Below are 21,697 nucleotides of genomic sequence, written 5' to 3' on the forward strand. Positions count from 1 at the left end.
GTGGAAACGTTCGCTAGCTTCCCCGCGAAAATTCGTCACTTCGAGGTACTTTTTCTTCCGATATAAAAAGCATCGGAAATTACTTGGACGGTTCCCGAAGCAATCCTCGACGGTTCGAAGGCACGAAATCGAGCAAAAAGGATCGTCGAAGCGGAAGTTGGAAACGATGGAAGCTTGGTATCTTCCGCTTCACGATAGTAGTCTTTTAGGTGATTGTAGGAATTTCTTCTGATCGAACATGCCAGAGATTCGACTTAAAATCATCTGATTGATTTCTCGATCAATTTTCGATACTTCGAAGAGGTGAAATCGAGCGAACGAGAATTATAGAAGATAGGAGGTCGGTTTTCCTTGTCCTTTGAGCAAGAAGATATTACAGAGATATTAGATAGTTTGTTAGCTGTAAAGTTTACCATAGGTTCTCTCGTCAAAAGGAACTTACTGCGAAGTAAACTGGTGGATCCAGTGTAGTCGATGTAAGTCTTCGATGGATGGAACCTCTGGGGACGTCTGCGTAGGTCTCCTGGTAAGGGGCGAGGCATACTCGTAGATTGGTTGCGGTAGGATGTGGTCGAAGACGATCGATTCTGTGTGCGATTAATTAAGTATGACAATTTACCGTTCACGTTCAGCGTGTTGCAAAAAGACACACTGTGCCGCGTTCGAAGATACAAATATGTTAGCAAATGATGATTGACATGCTATGAATTTCAGGATTCTAACTATGCAATAACTATGTAACATTTTTACGTCCCTAAGTAAGAAATTTAAGCGTCCAAAAATTTTAGATCCCTTTTTTATCACTTTGTATATCTGGCAAATGATATTCGGGAATACGATTTAACATCTCGAGCGAGATTCTCTTTCGTGAAGGAGAAACGAATCCGCCACAAAACTCTCGAGGCGTTATTTACGTAATGCAGAAGCTACCGAGGTCGAATTCGAGGGCAAGATTGCGATCTTACTTTTTCTTCTGCTTGGCAAGGGGAAGAAGTTGGATGATTCGAGGCGAAACTGCAGCACTCGAAGGAGTAACTCTCGGTTTTCAGGGAAGACGCGGGGTCCCCTTGCCATCGAATCGAAAGTCGATTCGTGCTCCAGTTAACTTTCGTAATGCACGCGGCGATTTCGCCTCGTCAGCCGCCGCGGAGCCTGGTGCAGCAATCGCGCGAGCTCGCGCGCTGAATCTGTCGTAACACGCCGATCGATGGGCTCGATAAAAGCGTAGAAAGCGTTACGGCACCGTTTCCAATTGCTCCCTTGCACCAACGACTCAGGGTCTTCCCTTAATAGCCAAGTTTCAATGAAAAATTGGAATATCCAAGAATTAATAAGAATCGATTATTCTTATTCGCGAAACAACTTCTTATATATTAATTAGAAATGCGCTAGAAACCAACCACTTGTCAGTTAATCTACGATAGATCTATTTTATCCATTAAAGTCGTATTTAAAGCAACTTATAGCTTTTAAAATAAGTTGTGAAATATCTTTACAAAAATTCACTGGAAATTAATTCGTCAACTCCCCTTTTCCTGAAGCTATTAAGTTCTGTTAAGGAAGGATCAGCTTATCGCAGTAAATTTTTCCTGGAAGATAAAGCGAGGACTCGTCCAAGGATGGCATTCATCGTCGTCGAAATCCGCTGGTCGCAGCTCTTCCTGTTATTCATGGTACCGTACCACCACCATCTCCGCAATCTTAAGCTTTTTCGACTACTTAGACTGTTTTTCTATCCGACACGTACCATTTCCTGTCTTTCGCTCGAGTCAAACTTAGATTCGCCGTTTCTTTGATCCACAGACTGTAGCAATTTTCCACGTTATTATTCCAAGCCTATCAGATTCCTCGACTTATAACTGTTTATATTCTTGTTCTGTTCTACACGAGCTAGACTAGCACCAGTCATAAAGCTGATTCGCAAGCCGTGATAATTTTTCTACGATTACACTGTTGATCCAACTTTGCCAAATCATCTAACTACAATTACATCACATACTTTTACGCTTTTTTTCATTTCAACCTGTCCATTCTGTTTTTACCACTCGACATCCATTATGCCTTCTTTGATTTTCTCGACCGATCAACTTATCCTAATTACAAAAATCTATATCGCTCGTGTATATATATATTTATACAAATAGCCAATGAATTTTGTAATTTCCTTCTGAATCGTTCAAATCCCCTACAATCTGCATAACCAGCAATCTACGAATTCCAACAATGTTCTACTATCCCCATCGATCTAAGTTCGTCAACTTGCCTCATTAGAGAGCAACCTAAATCACCCACGCGCCTCCAACCCACCCATTCAATTTCTTAATCAAATCTCGTCCCACTCGACATACATTCATAGAGTCGGCAAACTTGTTGGCTTGCCGAAAAGCTCGCAACCCCTAACAATCTTCTCCATCTTCATCCATTCATCCACCTGTAATTCCACGAAACATTCAACGCAAATTTCCCTCGCGCACTCTCAACTCTTGTTTTTTTCCACCGACTCGTCACCTAGACGCGAACCCCATATGCCAGAGCCATTATCACTCGTTGCCTTTCATTTCCACGTCGTTATCTCGAGGCACGTGTTCCATTACATCGTCAGCCAACCAGCCAGCCAGCCAGCCAAGCTGCCTCGTCTCGCAGTGAAAATAAGTCCGCGAGAAGGGCTCAGATCCTCTGCTCTTCGTTCTTTTTCTTCTTCTTCTTCATTTTCTGCGTCATCCTTTTCTTCCTCTTCGTCTTCGTCGAAAGAGACGTCTCCTTCTACTTTTGTTTGATTGTCTTCGTCTGTGTTTTCTTTGTCATATTCTTCCCATCTATTCTTGCCTTTCTCGTTTTCTTTCTTCGTCTTCATCGGTTCTTCCCTCGTCCTATTCTTCTCCTACTATTTTTACTTTGCCTCTTTCCCTTGCCTCTTACCATCTTACCTTCGTCAACTTTTTCTACCGTTTCTTCGCCATCGTATTCTTCTTTTCCTATTACAGAGCTTCGTTTATTATTGGAATGAAATTTTAGCCGATACTCGATTAAGCGAACTCCTGTCAATTATTCCACTCGCGCAAACACGAACTCCCATCTGCGAGAACGAAACATCATTAACGAGTAGAACCAATGAGTTGCCATTATACGAATTCCAGTTACCGTTCGTCCTCTGATGGATTCCGATAAACGAAGTTCCATACTCCTTCTTCATCGTCTCCACCATATTCCTTCTCTTCCTCCTCTTCGTTGTCTTCTTCTTCTTCTTCTTCTTCCTCTTAGATAAACAAGCTCGACAACGTTTCTCGGGAATTTCGATTTTCTCGCGGGAAGATCCACGATCGTTTACCTCGTGCATGTTCGACCACCGTATCCAGGACTCTACCGGAAGCCTCGACTTGGTCTGCTTGCTGCTCGAAGCCGCGTACGCCGCTCCCGTAAACGGGCACGGGTGATTCAAGGCCGATCGTCGACGATCGCCGGGTTGAACGACTCCTGGGGGCGTCGACCGGGCCACTATCTTCGTCTTCCTTACTCCTCGCGCTCCAACGTGCTGTTTTCTTCTATACGGAAACGGCCAAGACGATGAACTTTGTGCCTCTGTGTTCCTTACGCCTCCTCTACCGCGGCAGATCCTCTTCGACGCTCAGAACTTTGCTTTCGACGTTTCTTCAAATACACCGATCGCTGCCGGTCTCTTGGCCAGGCTCGCTTCTGGTCCAGGTTTTGTTCAAGAGGGCGGCGAAGTTTGGGTTTTATCGGCAACGATCGACGATTCGAGGGTTGGCGTGGTGCCGCGAGGACTTCGAAGTTGGATTTTGACGGGAGTTTTTGAGACAATTGACTGGAACTTGGAGAATTTTTGCGTTGTTCTCTTGGAGTTTAGAATTTTGAAATCGACACGTAGGAAAAATAACAAGGATGTCAAATACTGGAGGAACGGAAAGAAGAGAGACTAGAATTTGTTACGAAAGCGACGGAAAAGTTCCAGTTAAAGATGATGAAAGTTTCAGATATTTTGAAGTAGAAGGAGTGGGAGATAGAAATTAAGCGAAAACGGCGGAATAACGGAATTACAGTCGGAAACTTCGAAGCAAAGAAAGTGAAAATGAAGTTTTAAGCATTTAAGAAGTGGAGGGATAATAGGAATTTAACCCAGAAATGTGAAAATAAAAGATAGAACTTGTGACTTAGAGGATTTTCATTATCTCAGACCATCTTTCAAACTCGACTTCCATCGAACATCTTCCATAATATCTTCCATCTTCTCCTTTAACATCTCCTAAATCATATCCCGTTTACACGCCCGACGTATTTTCATCCAATAAATTTTCAACGGAGGATCTTCCGAATCAAGCTGAATTTCAATCTCTCTCTACTCCTGTTTCAATAAAATCGATATCGAACGCTCGCGCTCGCAAACCAAGGGTACCGCGCATCTCGTCCCGTAATCAGTGACCGATTGTTAAAAAATCGAGACGTCAGGATTCGCGTAGATGACGAGCATCGCGAGCTTTCCGTTTCAGTTTGAGTGGCATCCAAACGTTTTAACAAATTTACGAGCACCGATATAACCGATGGCTGGTGAATCCCGCCGGTGTGCTTCCACCTAAAGAGCCTCTGCAGAATGTTATTTCATCTCGAAATAGACTGCAAGTCTCTCTCATCTCGTTGATGAATTATTTCGATGCAGTAGAAACGAACTCGATTTACCGGATCTCCTCGAGCGTCGAGATTCCATCTCCCGTCTAATCGTCGCGTTCGTGTCACCTTGAGTTTGAGGAAAAATCTAACACGGCCTCGACTACCGCCGTGTAATTGCGAATCTTCCAAAGAAGGATTCGTTGGAAGATAGTTTATGTCTCTACTAGAACAGAGGGATATAAATGGTGTATCGGTTTTGGTCTGACGGAACGAAAGAAAAGATGGATGTTTCTGCAACGGTGATCAGTCAGCCACCGATCTTTGACCTATCTCGTTCATGAAACACGTGATTCAAGGACGATTATGGACGATCATAGCAAATCGAATGACTCACAGGGGCCATCGAGCGGTACAATTTTTCTGGTTCCTCGTTACCTCGTTCCGAGGAAACGGACGAATCATATCGATATACCTCTATTCCACTTGCCAAGTTTAACAGTACTCGGACCCGATTAACAGTATTCTACAGGAGGTCGATGCTAAGCATCTATTCTTATACTCTTCTCGTTCTTTTTCTTTCTTTCGATGTCTTTTCATTGGTACTTGACTACACATCGACTCACACTGTTAAGTGAAAGATGTTAGGAAGATGTAAAATTTTATTTAAAAAAGCTTGTCAATGTCCTTAACGATATGTGTCGATACGTCAAATTATCGATACACCTTATCCGTATAGTAGCCAACTGTCTATAATTCGATATTATCGATTCTTCAACGGTATCGGTGTATCGAAGCGAATTCAATTTATCGATACCTATCGAGAACAACCTTATCGTTAATAGCTCGCCTAAGTTATCGTTACCGCAAATCTGACGTAACGAATAGATAGAGAGAGAGAGGAAGAGGGAGAGAGGGTCACTGTGCGGATCACGTGATCTCAGTTAACGAAAGGAATACACATGAACTCGTATTCGAGGGGATCAATCAAACGTGTAGGCAGGTTTGGATCATGGCCAACACGTACTATTACGTTTGAAGATACGGAATTAGATTGGGAAAATAATGTTGCTCGATCGGAGCGGTCGCGTCGAGATACGCCTATACCCTTCTTTCTTTCTATCGATCGAATTTCCCGCGTTTTAGTTAGCTTTTATTCAGATTATCCTTAGCTTTTAAGTAGAACGTTGTATTTTATATATACATATGTGTATTGCAAACAAATTTTAAATATAAAACAACAGGTTGTTTAGATTCGTTTAAATATATTTCTTTCACTACGTGTCGTACATGTACTCGCTTGTGGCAATTAGAATTTTCTTCCCGGTTCCTTTGTTATTTTATAATTTTGTTGTTCGAAGCAGATTATTACAATAATACTAGAATATTAGAATAATAATATAAGACCGATTTTGCTCAGTTCTTGACATGTTAACTGACATGTTACTTGGACAGTAAGTTAAGGGAACTTTCCGCTCATCTAAAATTTTCCTCTAGCAACTAGCATGGATTACACATGTGGTATAAAACACGTCTAACGCTAGTTAAAGCGTCCTTAATCTGTTCACGTTATGAACTACCGTCATTACCTTCGAGCATTGCAATTTTACGATGCGAAGCATCGCTTCCTTTTTAGAGTGTCGACTTGTTGCACGGTTGACACTCTGATTCGTCGCAAAAAAAAAAAAAGTTCAGGCTAGTAGAATCTTTTGTAAAACAGGTCTCGTTGTAAATATCGCTTCGATAGTTGCAGTGACTCGAAGAGAAGTCTTTACGCAATTTTTTACTATTTATCTCTTTTTTTACTCCGTGAGAAAGAATATTGGCTTCAAAAATATACCGTTTATTTTTATATCCTCTGTTCCAGAATAAAACGGAAAATTAAAAATAAAAAAGATATTAGTAATAACGTGTAACAAGTAAAATACATGAAAAAGTATAACGATTAAAGCGTTCAATTAACATCTTGAGGTACGGAAGATGGAAAGACTGTAGGAAGGCAGAAAGCAGATAATTTGTTCACGGTTGCAAGAGATTATCAGCGATCCTTTGAAGACGTGTCTTCGATATCTGAAGGTTGCATCGATTATCAGGTTCAAGTACGACTTCACGCTACAAAGCGTGGCTTCTTCCTTCAGCTACCGACGTATAGTAAGTCGGAAGCAAACGCACTGATTATTCCAATTTTCCATTCTTCGATTAACAAATAATTTAATTCTTATTCGCATAATTCTATTCTTTGGTTGAAATCGATTCTTCAATCGTTATCATCGAGTTCGAATTACTATTCTTTATTTGTTTCTCAATTATTTTCTATACGTGTATCTTACGACAAATGTGCCTTGTCTTTTCGATATTTAACATACAAACATGGACGTTAATGTCGCTAAATTTCCTCCAAACGAATCCATGTTTCTATGGATCGAACGGCGATCGATCAAAATCTCGAGCTGCCCAGCTCGACGAATTCCTCCGCTCGTCTAGAGCGAACAGCTGAAAACGGCTCACGTGGTGTGCGCTGGGTTCGATGATCCTCACTTCGGCGTGACCTTCGCTGACTATCCCACAGGTTCAATGCACGCTTGTTGTACGTGTAATCTCGTAACCAGTTACGTCTTACTCGAGCTCGGAAAATGCCTCTTCCTCTTCTGTATTGCTCGTGAAACTCGACCTTTTACGACTCTGCCCCGCATTGACGTTCTTTTAACCTTATGGCTGACCACTACTACAGTCCGCTTCTACTTCTACTTCTGCTTCTACTTCTGTAAGAAAAACTCTTATTAATGAAAAACTACAATTAACTTTTTACATCGTTATACTAAATACTTCTTTTTTTTATTGTTTTTTTTTTTACTTTTTTTTTTGTAATACATTCACTTAGAGTAGATTTTACTATGTCTCGTTGATTGCTAATAATTATAACAAGGATCGTCTTTCCACGATGAATGGGTTATAATAATTGCATAGCACAGTAGCTCGTTTTATAAGATTGCTAGTACATTTATAAGATTGTGAATATTTATGACTATGTTGGAAACGATTCGCGTCACGACTCAAGGTTTCACGAAGTAATCATTTTTCGATCACATTAGCTTGATGCTTTTTTTATAAAGCCGATAAAAGCTGATTTGATCTGTATAGAGAAATATAAAATTCTATTTCAAACGATTGTGTACGATCGTTAATTGTGAAAAAGATATGTTTGGTAGAAGCTGGTGCTTTTTCTAATCTCGATCGAAAAAGAAATGACTTGTCCCAGTTGACGTGAATTATTTTGTATTTATACCCATCGACTGACATACGTCGATGAAGAAAGGCGTATATGATATTGACAAAGGGGTGAACATTTATTTTTGAAACAATTTTCTCGATTGGAAGAAAATTTTGCATCGGCATCTCTTCAGGGTGTAATATTATCTACAGAATGAAACATAATACGATTTTTCTATAGAATGTCATCACTTTTAGAAAATGTTTTTCTACGGTACAATTAAATCAACTTTCCTGTCGGTGGAGAAAATTTTCTATGGAAAGTCTTAATTTCGTCGTCGTATTAAAGACCATTAATTTTCATATTCCGCAGAAATCGTGCATTGTTTTCAGTGAAAAAAAAGCGATCGAAGAAAGACGAAGAAGAGAGAAGTAACTGACTTTCACTTCGTCCAGAGTCGTTACGCTGACGTTTCTCACGCTTCCCTTTGTACATCGATTCGTCGATTCTTCGTACGATGGTTTTCTCTTTCGTGATTTCGTTGTTTCGCATTTTCTTCGCGGAAACCGGCCGTTTAACGAAGTAGACGAAGTTTCGAAACGAATCGACGTTTCACGCCGCATTGCTTCGCGATAGAAACTGATAATCGCCTGTTCAAACTGATTATCCGTTCTCTAGACGGTTGTTAGCTGTCTTCGTTTCTATCTGATCGCTAGTCAGGAGTTGTTGCCTATATTAATTAACCCGATCGACGCGATATTTTCCGGTTTAAGAGAAAATCGACCTCGTGTATCGTATCGGATTGCTTCAACAGACCAAATTTACAATCTATGCTTGCTTCTGCATTATAAATTTGAATCATTACCCGATTAGATGAACCGATACTGACTGAATTTATCTGAACGCGAAATTCTACTATACTTGTACAACAAGATCCGATTATGTAAACTCCAGTTATACAAAATGCTCGTGTCTATCCCATAAACTGCTCCGCAGATCCATCTCGACAAAGTTCTACTGTCATTTTATATAATAAAAATAAATTTTTAAAAATCATTAAAAATAGCAATAGCCGAACCGTACACGTCACGCTTCGCATAAACGCATATAGCGTTTTATTTTCATATGGACGTTTATTGGCACGAACAAGCCCTCTACTTTACGATTTTCCAAAAAGAAAAAAAAAAGCCAAGCTTAATTAATCCATGCAAAAGCTCTGAATATTACGACAGATAACAATTGCTCTATGTGAGAAAACCTCGAACAACCTAGGGAACCTCCAACAGCACGCATTCGTTGTCAATGACCTATGACGTGTGAATCTGTTTGCGTGATGTCGTTTTCGTAATAAAAATTTCATGGGACTCCGATTCGAGCCGGGTTTCAAGGGTCCCTAACGGCATAGGCCGGTGCCCCGAAGGCCGTAACGCGGAACGCGATAAGGGCTACGTCAAATCAGCAGGCCAACTAGAGAAATAGATTTGGCTTCGGGCTCGGCTTCGTTCGCCAAGGTCGTGTACATACGACGTCAGGGATCGTTGACTCGTGGGGGTTCGACCTCGGTGTCTTCTTCTTCTTCTTCTTCCTCTTCCTCTTGTCTTCTTCGCCTATCTCTCTTCGGTCCACGCCTTCCTTTTTGATCTCCATCAGTTTTCGAGGTCGATCACTAAGTATGATATGAATTTTTAGGTTTCTTTTAGGATGTTTGACTAACTCGATGTGTGTCCTTAGACAAAATACGCTTCTTCGAAGTGTCCCTGTTTTTTTTGCTTTTGCAAATCACCGATGGTTCTAATGGTTCTGATGATTCTTTCACATAGCAACCGAATTTTAAAAAACAATTTAGGAAGTAATTTAAAATTTTGATAACACGTTCATGGTCCATTAACTATAATGAGACCATCGAATATGCAGATTACCGATAATCCTCAACTGGAATTAATAACATTGCTCGCTGCGCGAATTAATAACAGCTCAACCTTTTGTGAACTTCTTTACAAAGGATAATCGTCGATTTTAGGCTTTTGGTGATCAATTTTCTGCTATTCTTTAATTTTCCCCTTGATTCATAATTTAGAGCTTCTCTCGCAAATCATTGACGATTGTGAACTTCTTCTGGCAAACCATCGATAGTGTTGCTTTCTTCTTAGAATAATAATCCTAACTTTTTCTCGATCAAAGAAAAAATAGTGATTTCTAGGGAACTTCGTGTTGTTTAAAGTTCCCGTGCGCAAATTGTTGCTGATTCACGCGGGGATCGATTTCCAACGGAAGTGGATGCACGCCTGGTCACGTTTCAGAACGGAAAAGAGGTAGCCGATCGATCGTCCGATCGTCGAGTATGTACCGCTCGCCACTTTTCTTCCTCTGTACGCGTTATGCAATTTATATTGGTCGAGTTGCTGTTTTAATCTTGTTTTCGTAGAAGATTATACAATCTCTAGGAAATAGGTATTCTTTTTAATGGTTAGGCGATCAGTTATTATTATAAAAACGAGTCACTCCTAATAAATCTGCCCCGTTATATGCCTTGTGGTTTGGAATAAATTTCTAGCAAGTGGAATCTTTTCAACGAATAACAACACGGTTCCTAAATCATTTGACAATGTTAAATTTCGTTTTCTCTTAGCAATTGTCACGCAATTGTTTCTCATACTCGAACATCAGTGGTATTCTTAACGGAACTGATTATTTGAACGATTCTAATAAGTTTCGAATTCAGTAAACGATTCACTGCATTATTTTCATGCGTACGAACTGTGTGTTTCGTAGCAACTGCTACCCGTTACACCACACCGCGTTTCTCGCTCATCATATTCAACGCCTACTTGAATTCCTATGAATGAATTGACGCATCTGACCCTTCTGGAATGCAATTTTCCATTAAGTAACCTATTTCGTAACCGACAGGTTATTAAACCCCCACAGTTTTCATTCTGGTCTTCTTCGACTACTACGATATTCCCTAAAGATGTTGTTACGCCACGAGGCTTTTTAGAGATCGTATTTCCAACCGTCGCTCGCGGTCCTCCAGCGTCGCAGATACATCCTCTTATCTGCCCGACGAAAAATATACATTGTATCGATGAGCGCATATTTATCACCAAATAACGAGTTCTGGAACCGTCGATCTCGGACCGTTATTTTCTAACGAAGAAGTCGGCCTACGTGATCATCGGCGCGTGTGATGGCGTGATCCGAGCATATGGGGGGTCGTCTCCCCGAAAGACAAAGAATCGGTCTAAGGAGGTCAGTCTCAATCGAAATCTCTTACGGATCAGTCTCATTCGACAACTCTAAGCGAACAGTCGCATCTGAACAGTCTCATTATAAAATTCACACCGCATACATAAAAAATCGAATCGATTTGCTATAAACATTAACTGTATCTATCACGAAACAATTTGTGGCGCTTCTATTATAATTTAACTTATTGTTAAAAATATATGTTATATTAACCTGTTAACACAGTGTTAATTTCAATTAACCACCCCTGTTATCCTAATCGAAACACGGGGAACGACTATTTCGCGGCGTCGATTAGCCGAATCGTAGCGAGAATTTACGCCTCTCGCTGACGCGTTTTCCTCGCGACCGCGTCTCTCCGCGAACGGTCGTAACAGATGTAATACAAATATTAATATTATAATTAATAGTGCTACGATATAAATAGAAAATCTAATAGTAACAACGATATGTTTAATAATACCGTTAAAATATAATTAAAATTCATGTAAAAAGTATGAATATTTCATATGTCATCAACGTTGTGAATGAAAATTCGAAGAACATCGGGATAAACTTTATGATCATCCTCTTCCTCCACGTCTATACATATTCTCCTTATCATCCTCAAATTAGCATATGCATAATTTAACAAGTCACATCGAGCAATGGTAACGTGCATCGAAGCGAACGCCGCAAAGGTTAAATCCTTTTTTCTACGCGTTTTTTTTTTTCTTTCAAGGTAATTACGTAAGAGATGTAAGTTCAATTCGACCCTGGCTCTCTCTCTCTCTCTCTTTCTCTCTCTCTCTCTAACACGTGCACCCGTACTTGTAGTACTTCTCGCGGCTCGTCTGCTCGCTACTTCAAGGCCACGATCAATTTAGTCGTAGGAACCTTCGACGTTTCTCTCAAAAAGAATCTCTGTTAGCTTTTTTCCACTCTGTTTTTCCTCTCTTCTTCCTCTTTCTTTCTTCCCTTCTGCTTGTGGCCACGCGACGAAACTAGCGAAACAAATATATCCGAGGACGTGGAAACCATTCGACACACACCTATACGCATATATATAGAGAAACAATATATACAGTAACCTGCAAAAGTTTCAGATAAATATCTCGCTGGCCGATTATCGTAGGCATATTACGGACAATAGACAGCGAAAAAGATCGAAATTTACCACGTATTTCCGTCGCGTGCATCCACTGGTGGTCCAGGTTTGAACTTCTTGCTTGAATTATTCGATGTTTCGTGTTATGCGCGATCGGTGTGTCTCACGAGACTCGTCATAATCTGAAAGCAGACGACGTAAAGAAAGGTATTCTCTAATCGCGGTCGATAAGAGAGAAATTCACCACGCAGCTTGAAAAAATATATTAGTGGTATTTTTTATTCTGCATTTTTTTTTTTTTAACTCGCAATATAGCTGTCAAGTACGATCGACTATTTGCTCGTAACAACGTGGAATGATTGTTTTAATCTGTTTGTCTGGTCAGAAGTCATTTCGTACTTCGCGATGATACTTCGTTTCGTAAGAGGTTTTTCTATATCGCAGACTTAAGGAATGGAGTGGTGGTGAAGGTCTTCTTGAGATTACAGAATCGTTATGTATATTTTTCTGGATACGACAGAGAATTAGAGTGCATCTATGTAACATGTAGTTCATGGTATCTATGCTCCTCGATACGATTTACGTGGAAATACGTTATTGGTCTTCTAACAGAGAAATCTTTTGTTGAACGAACAGAGGAAACTAGATTTGAAAAATTCATGTTAGGAAGAGGACATTGCTTTGTTAATATCTGGCCAGACTAAATTATCTGAAAGTTCAATGCGTAATTCTCTGTAAATAAGAAATTATCTCGAATAAACACAGATGGCGTGCAATTATCGATATCCTCGTGTAAACTTACACCCAATATCCGATCGGTAATTTTACTTTTCATTTCAAGCTTTTCAAAAATGAAAGTTATATATCAGTCCAATTTATCGATAACTCAAATTATTACTTAAACGTTGTTTAAACTTTATTAAAAAAGAAAAAGAAAAGAAAAAAGGTTGCGCGTAACCCTTAGCGTAGATAAATTAAGGTAGACTCTACGGGATACATTCTGACGTGGTGTCGCATTTGAAGGTCTTATGTGCACAGGTGAAGGTGGTTAAGTTCAGCTACATGTGGACGATAAATAACTTCAGCTTTTGCCGAGAGGAAATGGGAGAAGTACTAAAGTCGTCCACCTTCTCAGCAGGGGCCAACGATAAATTAAAATGGTAAAATCCTAAAGATTAAGCTGGTTTATCAGACGTACGACATGTGTCCAAAGATGTTCGTGTTACAAATCTATTGTAAAAGATCATCCAGACAAAATTGTTTAAGATCCTTTGCATTGCATACCACGCGATTCTCCCGGTCTTACTTCTTAATCCGTTGTTTCTTTTTCTCTTTTCACTTCTCTTTTCTTTCTTTTTTTCGTTTCGTTTTACAATGTCTTTCGCTGTTACGTTAATACACGGGACGCGCATAATAACATAAGACAATTACGTCTGGAATATTCACAGCTCTGTTATCATAATGCAATTTTTTGTATCTATCTTCTTTTATTTGCTTGTATCGTTTAATGAGATACGTTACCGTGAAATTACTTTGTACGATCTCTGTATACCTTCCTTTTGTCGGCGTGTCATGATAATATTTTTTATTTGAATGTAATAGCAAAAAAGAAAAAAGAGAAAAAAAAAGAAAACGTCGTATTTCACGAATGCATGATCTTTGTTATCTACTGATAAAAATAGCGTACATATAAATGAAATAAAGGACAACATGTTTGGAAGATTGGAAAAAGCAAATTTATATTAACGGCGATTGATTTTAGGTGCCTAAGAGTGAATCCTAAGGGTCTGGATGAGGAGAGCAAAGACTACCTGTCTCTGTATCTCCTTCTCGTTTCGTGCAACAAATCTGAAGTCAGAGCAAAGTTCAAATTTTCTATTCTTAATGCCAAAAGAGAAGAAACCAAAGCAATGGGTAAGTGATGAACACGTGAAACGGATGCAATGCAGGGTATTTTAAAAATTTCCACTAGCATCTTAACTGTGGACACTATATCATACAATGATAATATTGTGCAATTATTTTCCGTGCCTTGTAATTTTCGAAAAAGTTTCATGGCCTTGGAAACGGTATTAGAGATTCGTGATAATCTTAGTCTGTTTCCAAGCTTCCCTAAACTTAATTCGTTTCCGTTAGAACGTAGTTCATGATCGTTCAAAAATGATAAACAATAATTATTATTAATTTTATGCTTTCAGAGAGCCAACGTGCTTATAGGTTCGTCCAAGGTAAAGATTGGGGTTTTAAGAAGTTCATTAGGAGAGATTTCTTATTGGATGAAGCCAATGGACTTTTGCCCGACGATAAACTCACGATATTCTGTGAGGTATATACCTTTGTATGTTAAATATTCAATACTTGTACGATTTACTAATGTTTCACCGTGAACGAAATCTATAATGCAGCGAAATGTTACAGGTCAGCGTAGTGGCGGACAGCGTGAATATTTCCGGGCAAAGTAATACTATACAATTCAAAGTTCCAGAATGTCGACTGCCGGATGACCTTGGACTTTTGTTTGAAAACCAAAAATTCAGCGATGTCACGCTGACAGTGTGCGGAAGGGAATTTCAGGCGCACAAAGCCATCCTCGCAGGTAAACCAATTTCTTCGTTTACTGACATTATTTCCTAAAATTAGTATGTTTGCTTCTGATAGAAAAGCGCACGTTTCTGCAGGACAAACGTTTCTTCGGGAAAATAGATGATTTTTTTCATTTTATAATCTTATCGTTTAGCGCGAAGTCCCGTTTTCTCGGCGATGTTCGAGCATGAGATGGAGGAAAGGAAACAAAACCGCGTGGACATCACCGACGTGGACCATGAAGTGTTACGAGAGATGTTGCGGTTTATATACACCGGAAAGGCAGCAAATTTGGAAAAAATGGCGGACGATTTACTAGCTGCGGCGGACAAATACGCGTTAGAAAGGTTGAAAGTCATGTGCGAGGAAGCATTATGCACGAGTTTAGCTATCGAAAACGCAGCCGACATCCTGATTCTCGCTGATCTTCATAGCGCCGATCAACTCAAGGCACAGGCCATAGATTTTATCAATACGTAAGTACTTATTCAGATAAATAACGTATGTTCAATGTACTCGCGAAACAATTTTCTTTTTTCTTTTTTATCGTGAAACAGCTGTACAGCTTAAGAGCTGATAAAAGAAGAAAAATATTTCAATCATTTTGTTCGATCTGTGTTACAGACACGCGACGGACGTGATGGACACAGCGGGTTTTAAATCGATGGTGAACTCTCATCCGCATCTCATAGCGGAAGCGTTTCGAGCGTTAGCCACCCAACAAATTCCACCGATCGGACCGCCCAGGAAGCGAGTGAAACAGAGCTGAAAACAGTCACCGTTAACTCCGGGCACGACCTCTACATCGCCCCCGCCTATTCTGCATCCTTCATGACTTTTTTGTGTACAGTGATACAAGTAGTGTTAAATAAATGTTTCCTAGTGCGCCATCATCTGGTCCACTTGAAAAGGAACTGCGACGAGAACTGTTCTTCGTGGGTTTTGACCGATAAACGTATCTTTCAAACAAGAGATACAGTGTTGCAGCGTTGCAGCGGTTCAAATGGCCAGCTCCAGACGAGAAACGCAGTTAACCTATGGCTATAGACTTTGTTGTAATTCGGTGAGATCGTCGACGTTAGAAGAAGCCTATCACATAAAATGGAGAGAGAAGTTCGAGCACTTATACACACGTATATGGAAGATAATCTGGAAACAAGTAAATCATGATGCGTTTATCCCAGCTGGTTGGGAGCGGTTTGGAGAATTTTTGGTACTTTGCATTGTGCGTCTTGTATTAACGTTACGTTCTCGTGCGTGAGAGAGACATGTGTTTTTATCCATCGACACGCAACACAATCATGTCAGCGATTTATCAATGCGCATCATTAGGGTCTCGCAATGGATTTGCTTTCGTTCATAAAACGAAAATAGCTAGAAGCGCGCATACCATCTATGTATTATGAAAAAGACGTCAGAAGCAGCCAGAGGACCAAGGCGAGATTGAAACTCGCTGAAACATTGCTACACACATATACATTCACACGCGAAGAAGGAGGTATACACGTGATGCACGAAGAAAGTTGTGATAGATGTCGATCAGACGCTTATAAGAAAAAGATTTTGTTCCTTTGTCGAAAAGATATGAATCAAACGAAATGCCCCTCGCTTGTTCGTCGTGTACGCGAGCGACAAGAATACAATTAGATATGTTTATTACTGATATAGTGATTTTTAGTTTTAAATGGAAAAAAAAGAAGGCAAAATGAAAACGTCAAATTCTTCCAAGAACGGAGAAAAAATGATTCTAGTTAGTGTTTTTTATGATCTCTTTCTCTCAGCATATACGACTACTACTATGATTACTATTAATGCTACGCAATCTGTGCCCCGTATTTTTGTATATTTTTTGTCTGCAGATACCGCCCCATGTCCCATCCTCTATGCGGCCTTTTTCTCTATGTCCCTGAACCCTCACCCCTTTATTGCTAGGCACAGTTTGTTTTGTTTTCTCGAGTATTGCATAGTAGACGAAGTGATAGATTCGAATTATTATTATTATTATTATTATTATTATTATTATTATTATTATTATTATTATATTATATTATTATTATTATTATTATATTGTATTAAATTTAGGGTTGTCCATAATTTATCAAATTTTATGTTGATTACTATTGAAATGTCTATCGTATTCGTATGCAGGATGCTCTATATTAATTAGAGGTGATACAAGAATCGCATTAAATGAAAAGATAAAGTCGATGAAACGCGTTATCAAAAAAGAAGGAAATGACGAAAAAGGAACAGGAAACAAAGAAAATGAAAAAAAAAAAAAAGAGTTAAAACAAACTGTATAAAATAACAAGGTTAGTCAATTACATAGTACGAGAATATTAATCGTTTTTTGTGTAATTAATTATCAAAATCGCAAAATTATGTGGTCAATGATCTGAATTATGGGCAACCGGCAGAATACGTAAAACAATAATCATCATTTAGTACCGTACTGGCTTCCTGATCCTCCGACCTAGCTTTACCGAACGTTTTAAATACAAGATATAAATACCTACCATTACAAAGAAGTAATGATATCGAAGATTTAATGCCATACATGTTCTGTGATAAGACCACTGTAATTAACCGCAATTGTATCACAACCTTTCTAGAACTTTCTGACGATCCTGGCAGCCAGTGAATTTATCTTTTAAGGAAACGGTCGCTATATCCGGACAGTCCCAAATCTAGCGTCCCTTTCGATTTTAAGGTTTTTACTGTACATATCTACTGTATTTTATAAGAACTGAACCGAAACGGAACCATACTTTTAATGAAGGGTACAATAATCAACTATAATTTATTCTATTTTACAGACTGTGCTAAACTCATGTTCCTTGAAACACACTAGCAATGCTTTAAGTAAATGTAATGTAATCGCGACAAATTAATACGATTAGATTATATATGTGTATCTCGTTTTTAATCTCGACATGTACATATACTTACCCGTACCGCCTGTCGTGACGCCGTAATGTATCTCTGTCGAGATTAGAAAGAATAATGAAAAAAAAAAGAAGCAACTCCTATGGAAAAATAGTTAGGGAAAGTTTTTCCACCGTTTTTTACATGATGTTTATTTCAGTTGTAGTAGGTTATTAAGGCTTACGAAGGAATAAGTCGATGAAACGACAAAACGGAGAAATGAAAATAAATGTAAAGGAAACAGTGAAATATGTAAGCGCTTTAAGGAACAGATTTTGGCCATGTGTGCTCGCTCAGATTTTAAAGATGTCAAACAAAAAAAGAGAAAAGAAAAAATTGTCTACGTCCATTCTAATACCCATGTTCTATCTTTGGGACTGTGCGGCGAACAAAAAAATATCTCATGAAACTCGTAATGTTGAATGTCTTTTTCCTAAAAACGCGAAAAACTAAATATTAATACCGTACGACAGTTCGAGAAACATTAGATGCAATTCTTTTTGAACCAATCTGCATGAGCGTATGACTGGATAATTTGATAAACTAAGTACAAGTAAGACAAGTGTTACCTCATCATGAAAATCAGCATGTTCGTGTCGCACTAGCTACTACTGCGCTGCTGTCTGATACACTTCCATTGTATATTGCATTTAAACTCGAAGAAAAGAAGAAGCTTTTTGTAACGAATAGTTCAGCAGTGGTAGCTTTTCGAAGTACATGACTGCTGTTCATCGAACCCAGCTCATATAAACGTTCATTTTTCCATTTACTTTAAGTCATTGCACCACATCAAATAAATGACATTTTCATTATATAATCATGAGAATTTTACGTGATTTTCATTATCCCTCGACATGTCGCTTATTTATTTAATACATTTCAGTGTTTGTTTCGAATATGTCAGCAGATGGAAAATATATATATATAAAAATAATATTAAATGCAATGATATAGATTCGTAATAAAAGAATTTTTATTGCTCTCTCTCTCTCTCTCTCTCTTTATCTTTTTTACATGAAATAAAAATCTTATTTAGATATCTTATTTGTAACTAATTCAGTTCCTTCTTAATTGACTGAGATTACAAATACGTGACTACAAAACGTGTTAAATATAATTTGTGATCGGAACTGTTTGATTAATCGAATGCGATACTCTTGTAGATTGTTGCGAACTTTCTTGATAAACTGGTGGTGCTTCAAACATAGATACCTAAAGAACAGAAATAAACGTAAAATAACATGTTATTACGTGACAAAATTAGATTTTTATCTAATCTAGATTTTTATCTATCTTATATTTTACTATAATGAGTAACATACATTAGATATGTACAATTATTTTCTTCGCGTTCGATTGTTTTATTTTTTGTATATTATACTTTTTGGATTAATAGAATAGAAATGAACATACGCTATTCAATGGAGATTCATAAGGAGGAGGTGCACTGCAAGCTGCATTATAAGACGGTGGTCTCTCTACTGATGATTCATAAATTGAATTAGATTGTAATGATCTGCAATCTATATTGTCATTGGAAGCAGTACTATATCTCTGATGAATATCCCTGTAAAGTGTAGAGACTCATTAATGATACTGAAAGCGATATTAACGACCAGCAATTTTGTTTATTCGTCAAACTAATGAAAAAAATAGATAAAATTTAGGCTATTCTAAATTTTAGAACTATATTATATTTGTAGAACTAAATCATAGCTTCAAAAATCTACTAGAATTGGATTACAAAATTATTTAGATTTTAAGGCATAATTCGTACCTGCTACATGTTCTGCAATATATTAAAATTGCGAAAAAGAAACCAAATATTAATAATAGAAACATGACCATTTTCATCGCTGTAGCCGTGCTCCAGTCTTTATCCCTAAAAACAAATTAATTGATATTATATAAAAAGTTCATATATGTGTGTAAGTAAAGGAAATGACCTTACCAATAAAGATTACGATTAAGGTATGTGCAACAGCATGAAAATTGAAGCGCCCCCAGAAGAAGATACAAAAATAGAGTGAATTTGAAGCTATATATCATTTTTATATTTTATTAATTTAATTATAGGTAATTTACTATTGTATTTTAGAAACTGATTGTATTTAATTGAATTATCACATACGTATGGCAATGGTGTTTGTGATCCTGTTTGGAAACAATACTTTTTTATCATATACATATACGAAAAAATAAGAATGTTTTAACAAAATAAAATCTGATGTACACCTGTATCGTCACTTAAACAATTCACTGTGCACATGTTATATATAAAGAAACAAAATAATCTGTGCCTCTGAAAATTAAATTTAGATACAACACAGGAATCTAATTTATTTCACATTGTGATTTTCAACTAAGAGATTTTATTTTATTGCACCGTGATTTCCCTAATTTTCCAAATTTTATTGAAATTTTATTGAAAATTGGTTAGAAAAGTATAGATACACTATAAATCTTTCAACCTTTTGCAAACAGGTAAATACGTTATTTTGAGCTAACAATCAACACCTTGCACATATAAAGGCTATAATCTTATCATATGGTAACACACTGATAACACATACAGTCAGAGCATCAATTATTTTATCCTGAGATATAATATACTCCCCAATATATTCTAATTGATGTGTCCTTAAGAAATGGTATAAATAGGTATATTAATAAAAAGAATGTGTATATATATATATGTATATATATATGTATATATATATACAGGATAGCTTAAAGTATATTTTGCAATATACACGAATAAATTATTAATAATCCAAAGTGATAACAATCCCCAAGTCCATATAATTTACAATAAAGTCGATTCTTATGTCAGTGTTTGTTTGAAATTGATGCTGTACAGTCAATTTGTTAATGTAATTAATGCCTCCACAATGTTTCCACTATGTTCCCTGAGCGTTTGTTCTGCTACGTTTCGATTTATTTCCATTTCTTTCATCTGGAATAAAATGAATTTTATATTAATCTAATTAATATAATAAAATTTTCAACATACAATAAATAGATGAAAGTTAATTAGAAAAGAATATTAATAACAATTATCAAATATCTTACAATAAGATCTACGTCTTCCTTTTTAATAGGAACTTTTAGCAATTCCTTTTCTCTCGCCTTCTTCTCTGCAGCTTCTTTATTCCGTCGATCACCAATTATACTTAACGCCTGTAGTATACAAATCGTACTGAATGATTGCAACTTATAGTTATGTATGTGTTGTGTGTATACAACTTTTTATAGGTTAGACTTAATGATTACATATTTTTGAACAATTAACCTATAAAGATTAATGTATACTCAACAAAGGAAAGGAAAACTAATTTTTAATATGAAAGATATAAATTTTCATCATTACCAAAGAAACAGTAAATGTTGTTGACAACCATAAACACGTGGAATATAAGATAATAGGAGTACTTACGCAAGAGAATCCATCAGACGAGGATATTTCCTTTTCCTCCGCATAATCTGTGACTTTTTCTAGATCTGCTGCTCCACTATCATACTTTGCTGCTTTTTTCTGTGATTTCTCCTGTTGTACTTCATCAGAGTCACCATTTACATCGTTATCCGCCATTTTTCCCTTTTTTAAAACGTACTTCATGCTCTATAGACGATTATAAACTGCATGTGATAACTTCACAGTGTGCAATCTAATCTCTTCAAAAATTTTCAAAACAATTATTCGCATCTGATTTTCTACAAGATATTTTATTGAAAAATATTGATTATAAATTGTTGGAAGAGCTAGTAATTCCATGTCAAGCTGTGATTTAATGCATTATATCATTGTGTTTTGTTAACATAGAAGATACAATTATGACTTACTAAAATGTTACATTTATGAAATATAAAATCATAAATTTGCTTATTTACATAAGTCATGCGTAATTTCATATACCAATGTTTGATTCATTTGTCTATGTAACATCTTTAAAATATTTTTGGAAAAAATAATTTAATGATACATATTTAGAATGTTAATCCATAATCAAACATAAGAAAACAAT

General features: G+C 37.4%; 3 protein-coding genes across 3 annotated transcripts in view; 1 reads left to right on the forward strand and 2 right to left on the reverse strand.

Moving 5' to 3' along the window:
- Rdx (BTB/POZ and MATH domain-containing protein rdx) overlaps positions 1 to 18,489 on the forward strand; it is a 45,581-nt gene extending 27,092 nt beyond the window's left edge. The window contains exons 3-8 of the mRNA XM_072011025.1: positions 13,203 to 13,324; positions 13,927 to 14,078; positions 14,363 to 14,490; positions 14,583 to 14,760; positions 14,902 to 15,223; positions 15,372 to 18,489. Of these exons, the coding sequence (XP_071867126.1) occupies positions 13,203 to 13,324; positions 13,927 to 14,078; positions 14,363 to 14,490; positions 14,583 to 14,760; positions 14,902 to 15,223; positions 15,372 to 15,516 (1,047 nt within the window). The 3' untranslated portion in view covers positions 15,517 to 18,489. The remainder of the gene's footprint in view (positions 1 to 13,202; positions 13,325 to 13,926; positions 14,079 to 14,362; positions 14,491 to 14,582; positions 14,761 to 14,901; positions 15,224 to 15,371) is intronic.
- A 134-nt stretch (positions 18,490 to 18,623) lies between these two features.
- LOC139991164 (uncharacterized) lies at positions 18,624 to 20,048 on the reverse strand. The gene is made up of 5 exons (XM_072011084.1): positions 19,908 to 20,048; positions 19,624 to 19,826; positions 19,450 to 19,554; positions 19,086 to 19,239; positions 18,624 to 18,884 (listed from the first exon to the last, which is right to left on the reverse strand). Exons 2-5 carry the CDS (start codon positions 19,719 to 19,721, stop codon positions 18,780 to 18,782), a joined length of 462 nt encoding a protein of 153 aa, XP_071867185.1. The 5' UTR covers positions 19,722 to 19,826; positions 19,908 to 20,048; the 3' UTR covers positions 18,624 to 18,779.
- A 360-nt stretch (positions 20,049 to 20,408) lies between these two features.
- On the reverse strand, positions 20,409 to 21,456 carry LOC139991166 (huntingtin-interacting protein K). Its single transcript, XM_072011086.1, has 3 exons — positions 21,109 to 21,456; positions 20,745 to 20,852; positions 20,409 to 20,628 (listed from the first exon to the last, which is right to left on the reverse strand). The coding sequence occupies exons 1-3, from the start codon at positions 21,289 to 21,291 to the stop codon at positions 20,533 to 20,535; spliced, it is 387 nt and encodes a 128-aa protein (XP_071867187.1). The 5' UTR covers positions 21,292 to 21,456; the 3' UTR covers positions 20,409 to 20,532.
- Positions 21,457 to 21,697: the final 241 nt, after the last annotated feature.

Source organism: Bombus fervidus, chromosome 9, assembly GCF_041682495.2.
Source record: "Bombus fervidus isolate BK054 chromosome 9, iyBomFerv1, whole genome shotgun sequence".
NCBI lineage: Eukaryota > Metazoa > Arthropoda > Insecta > Hymenoptera > Apidae > Bombus > Bombus fervidus.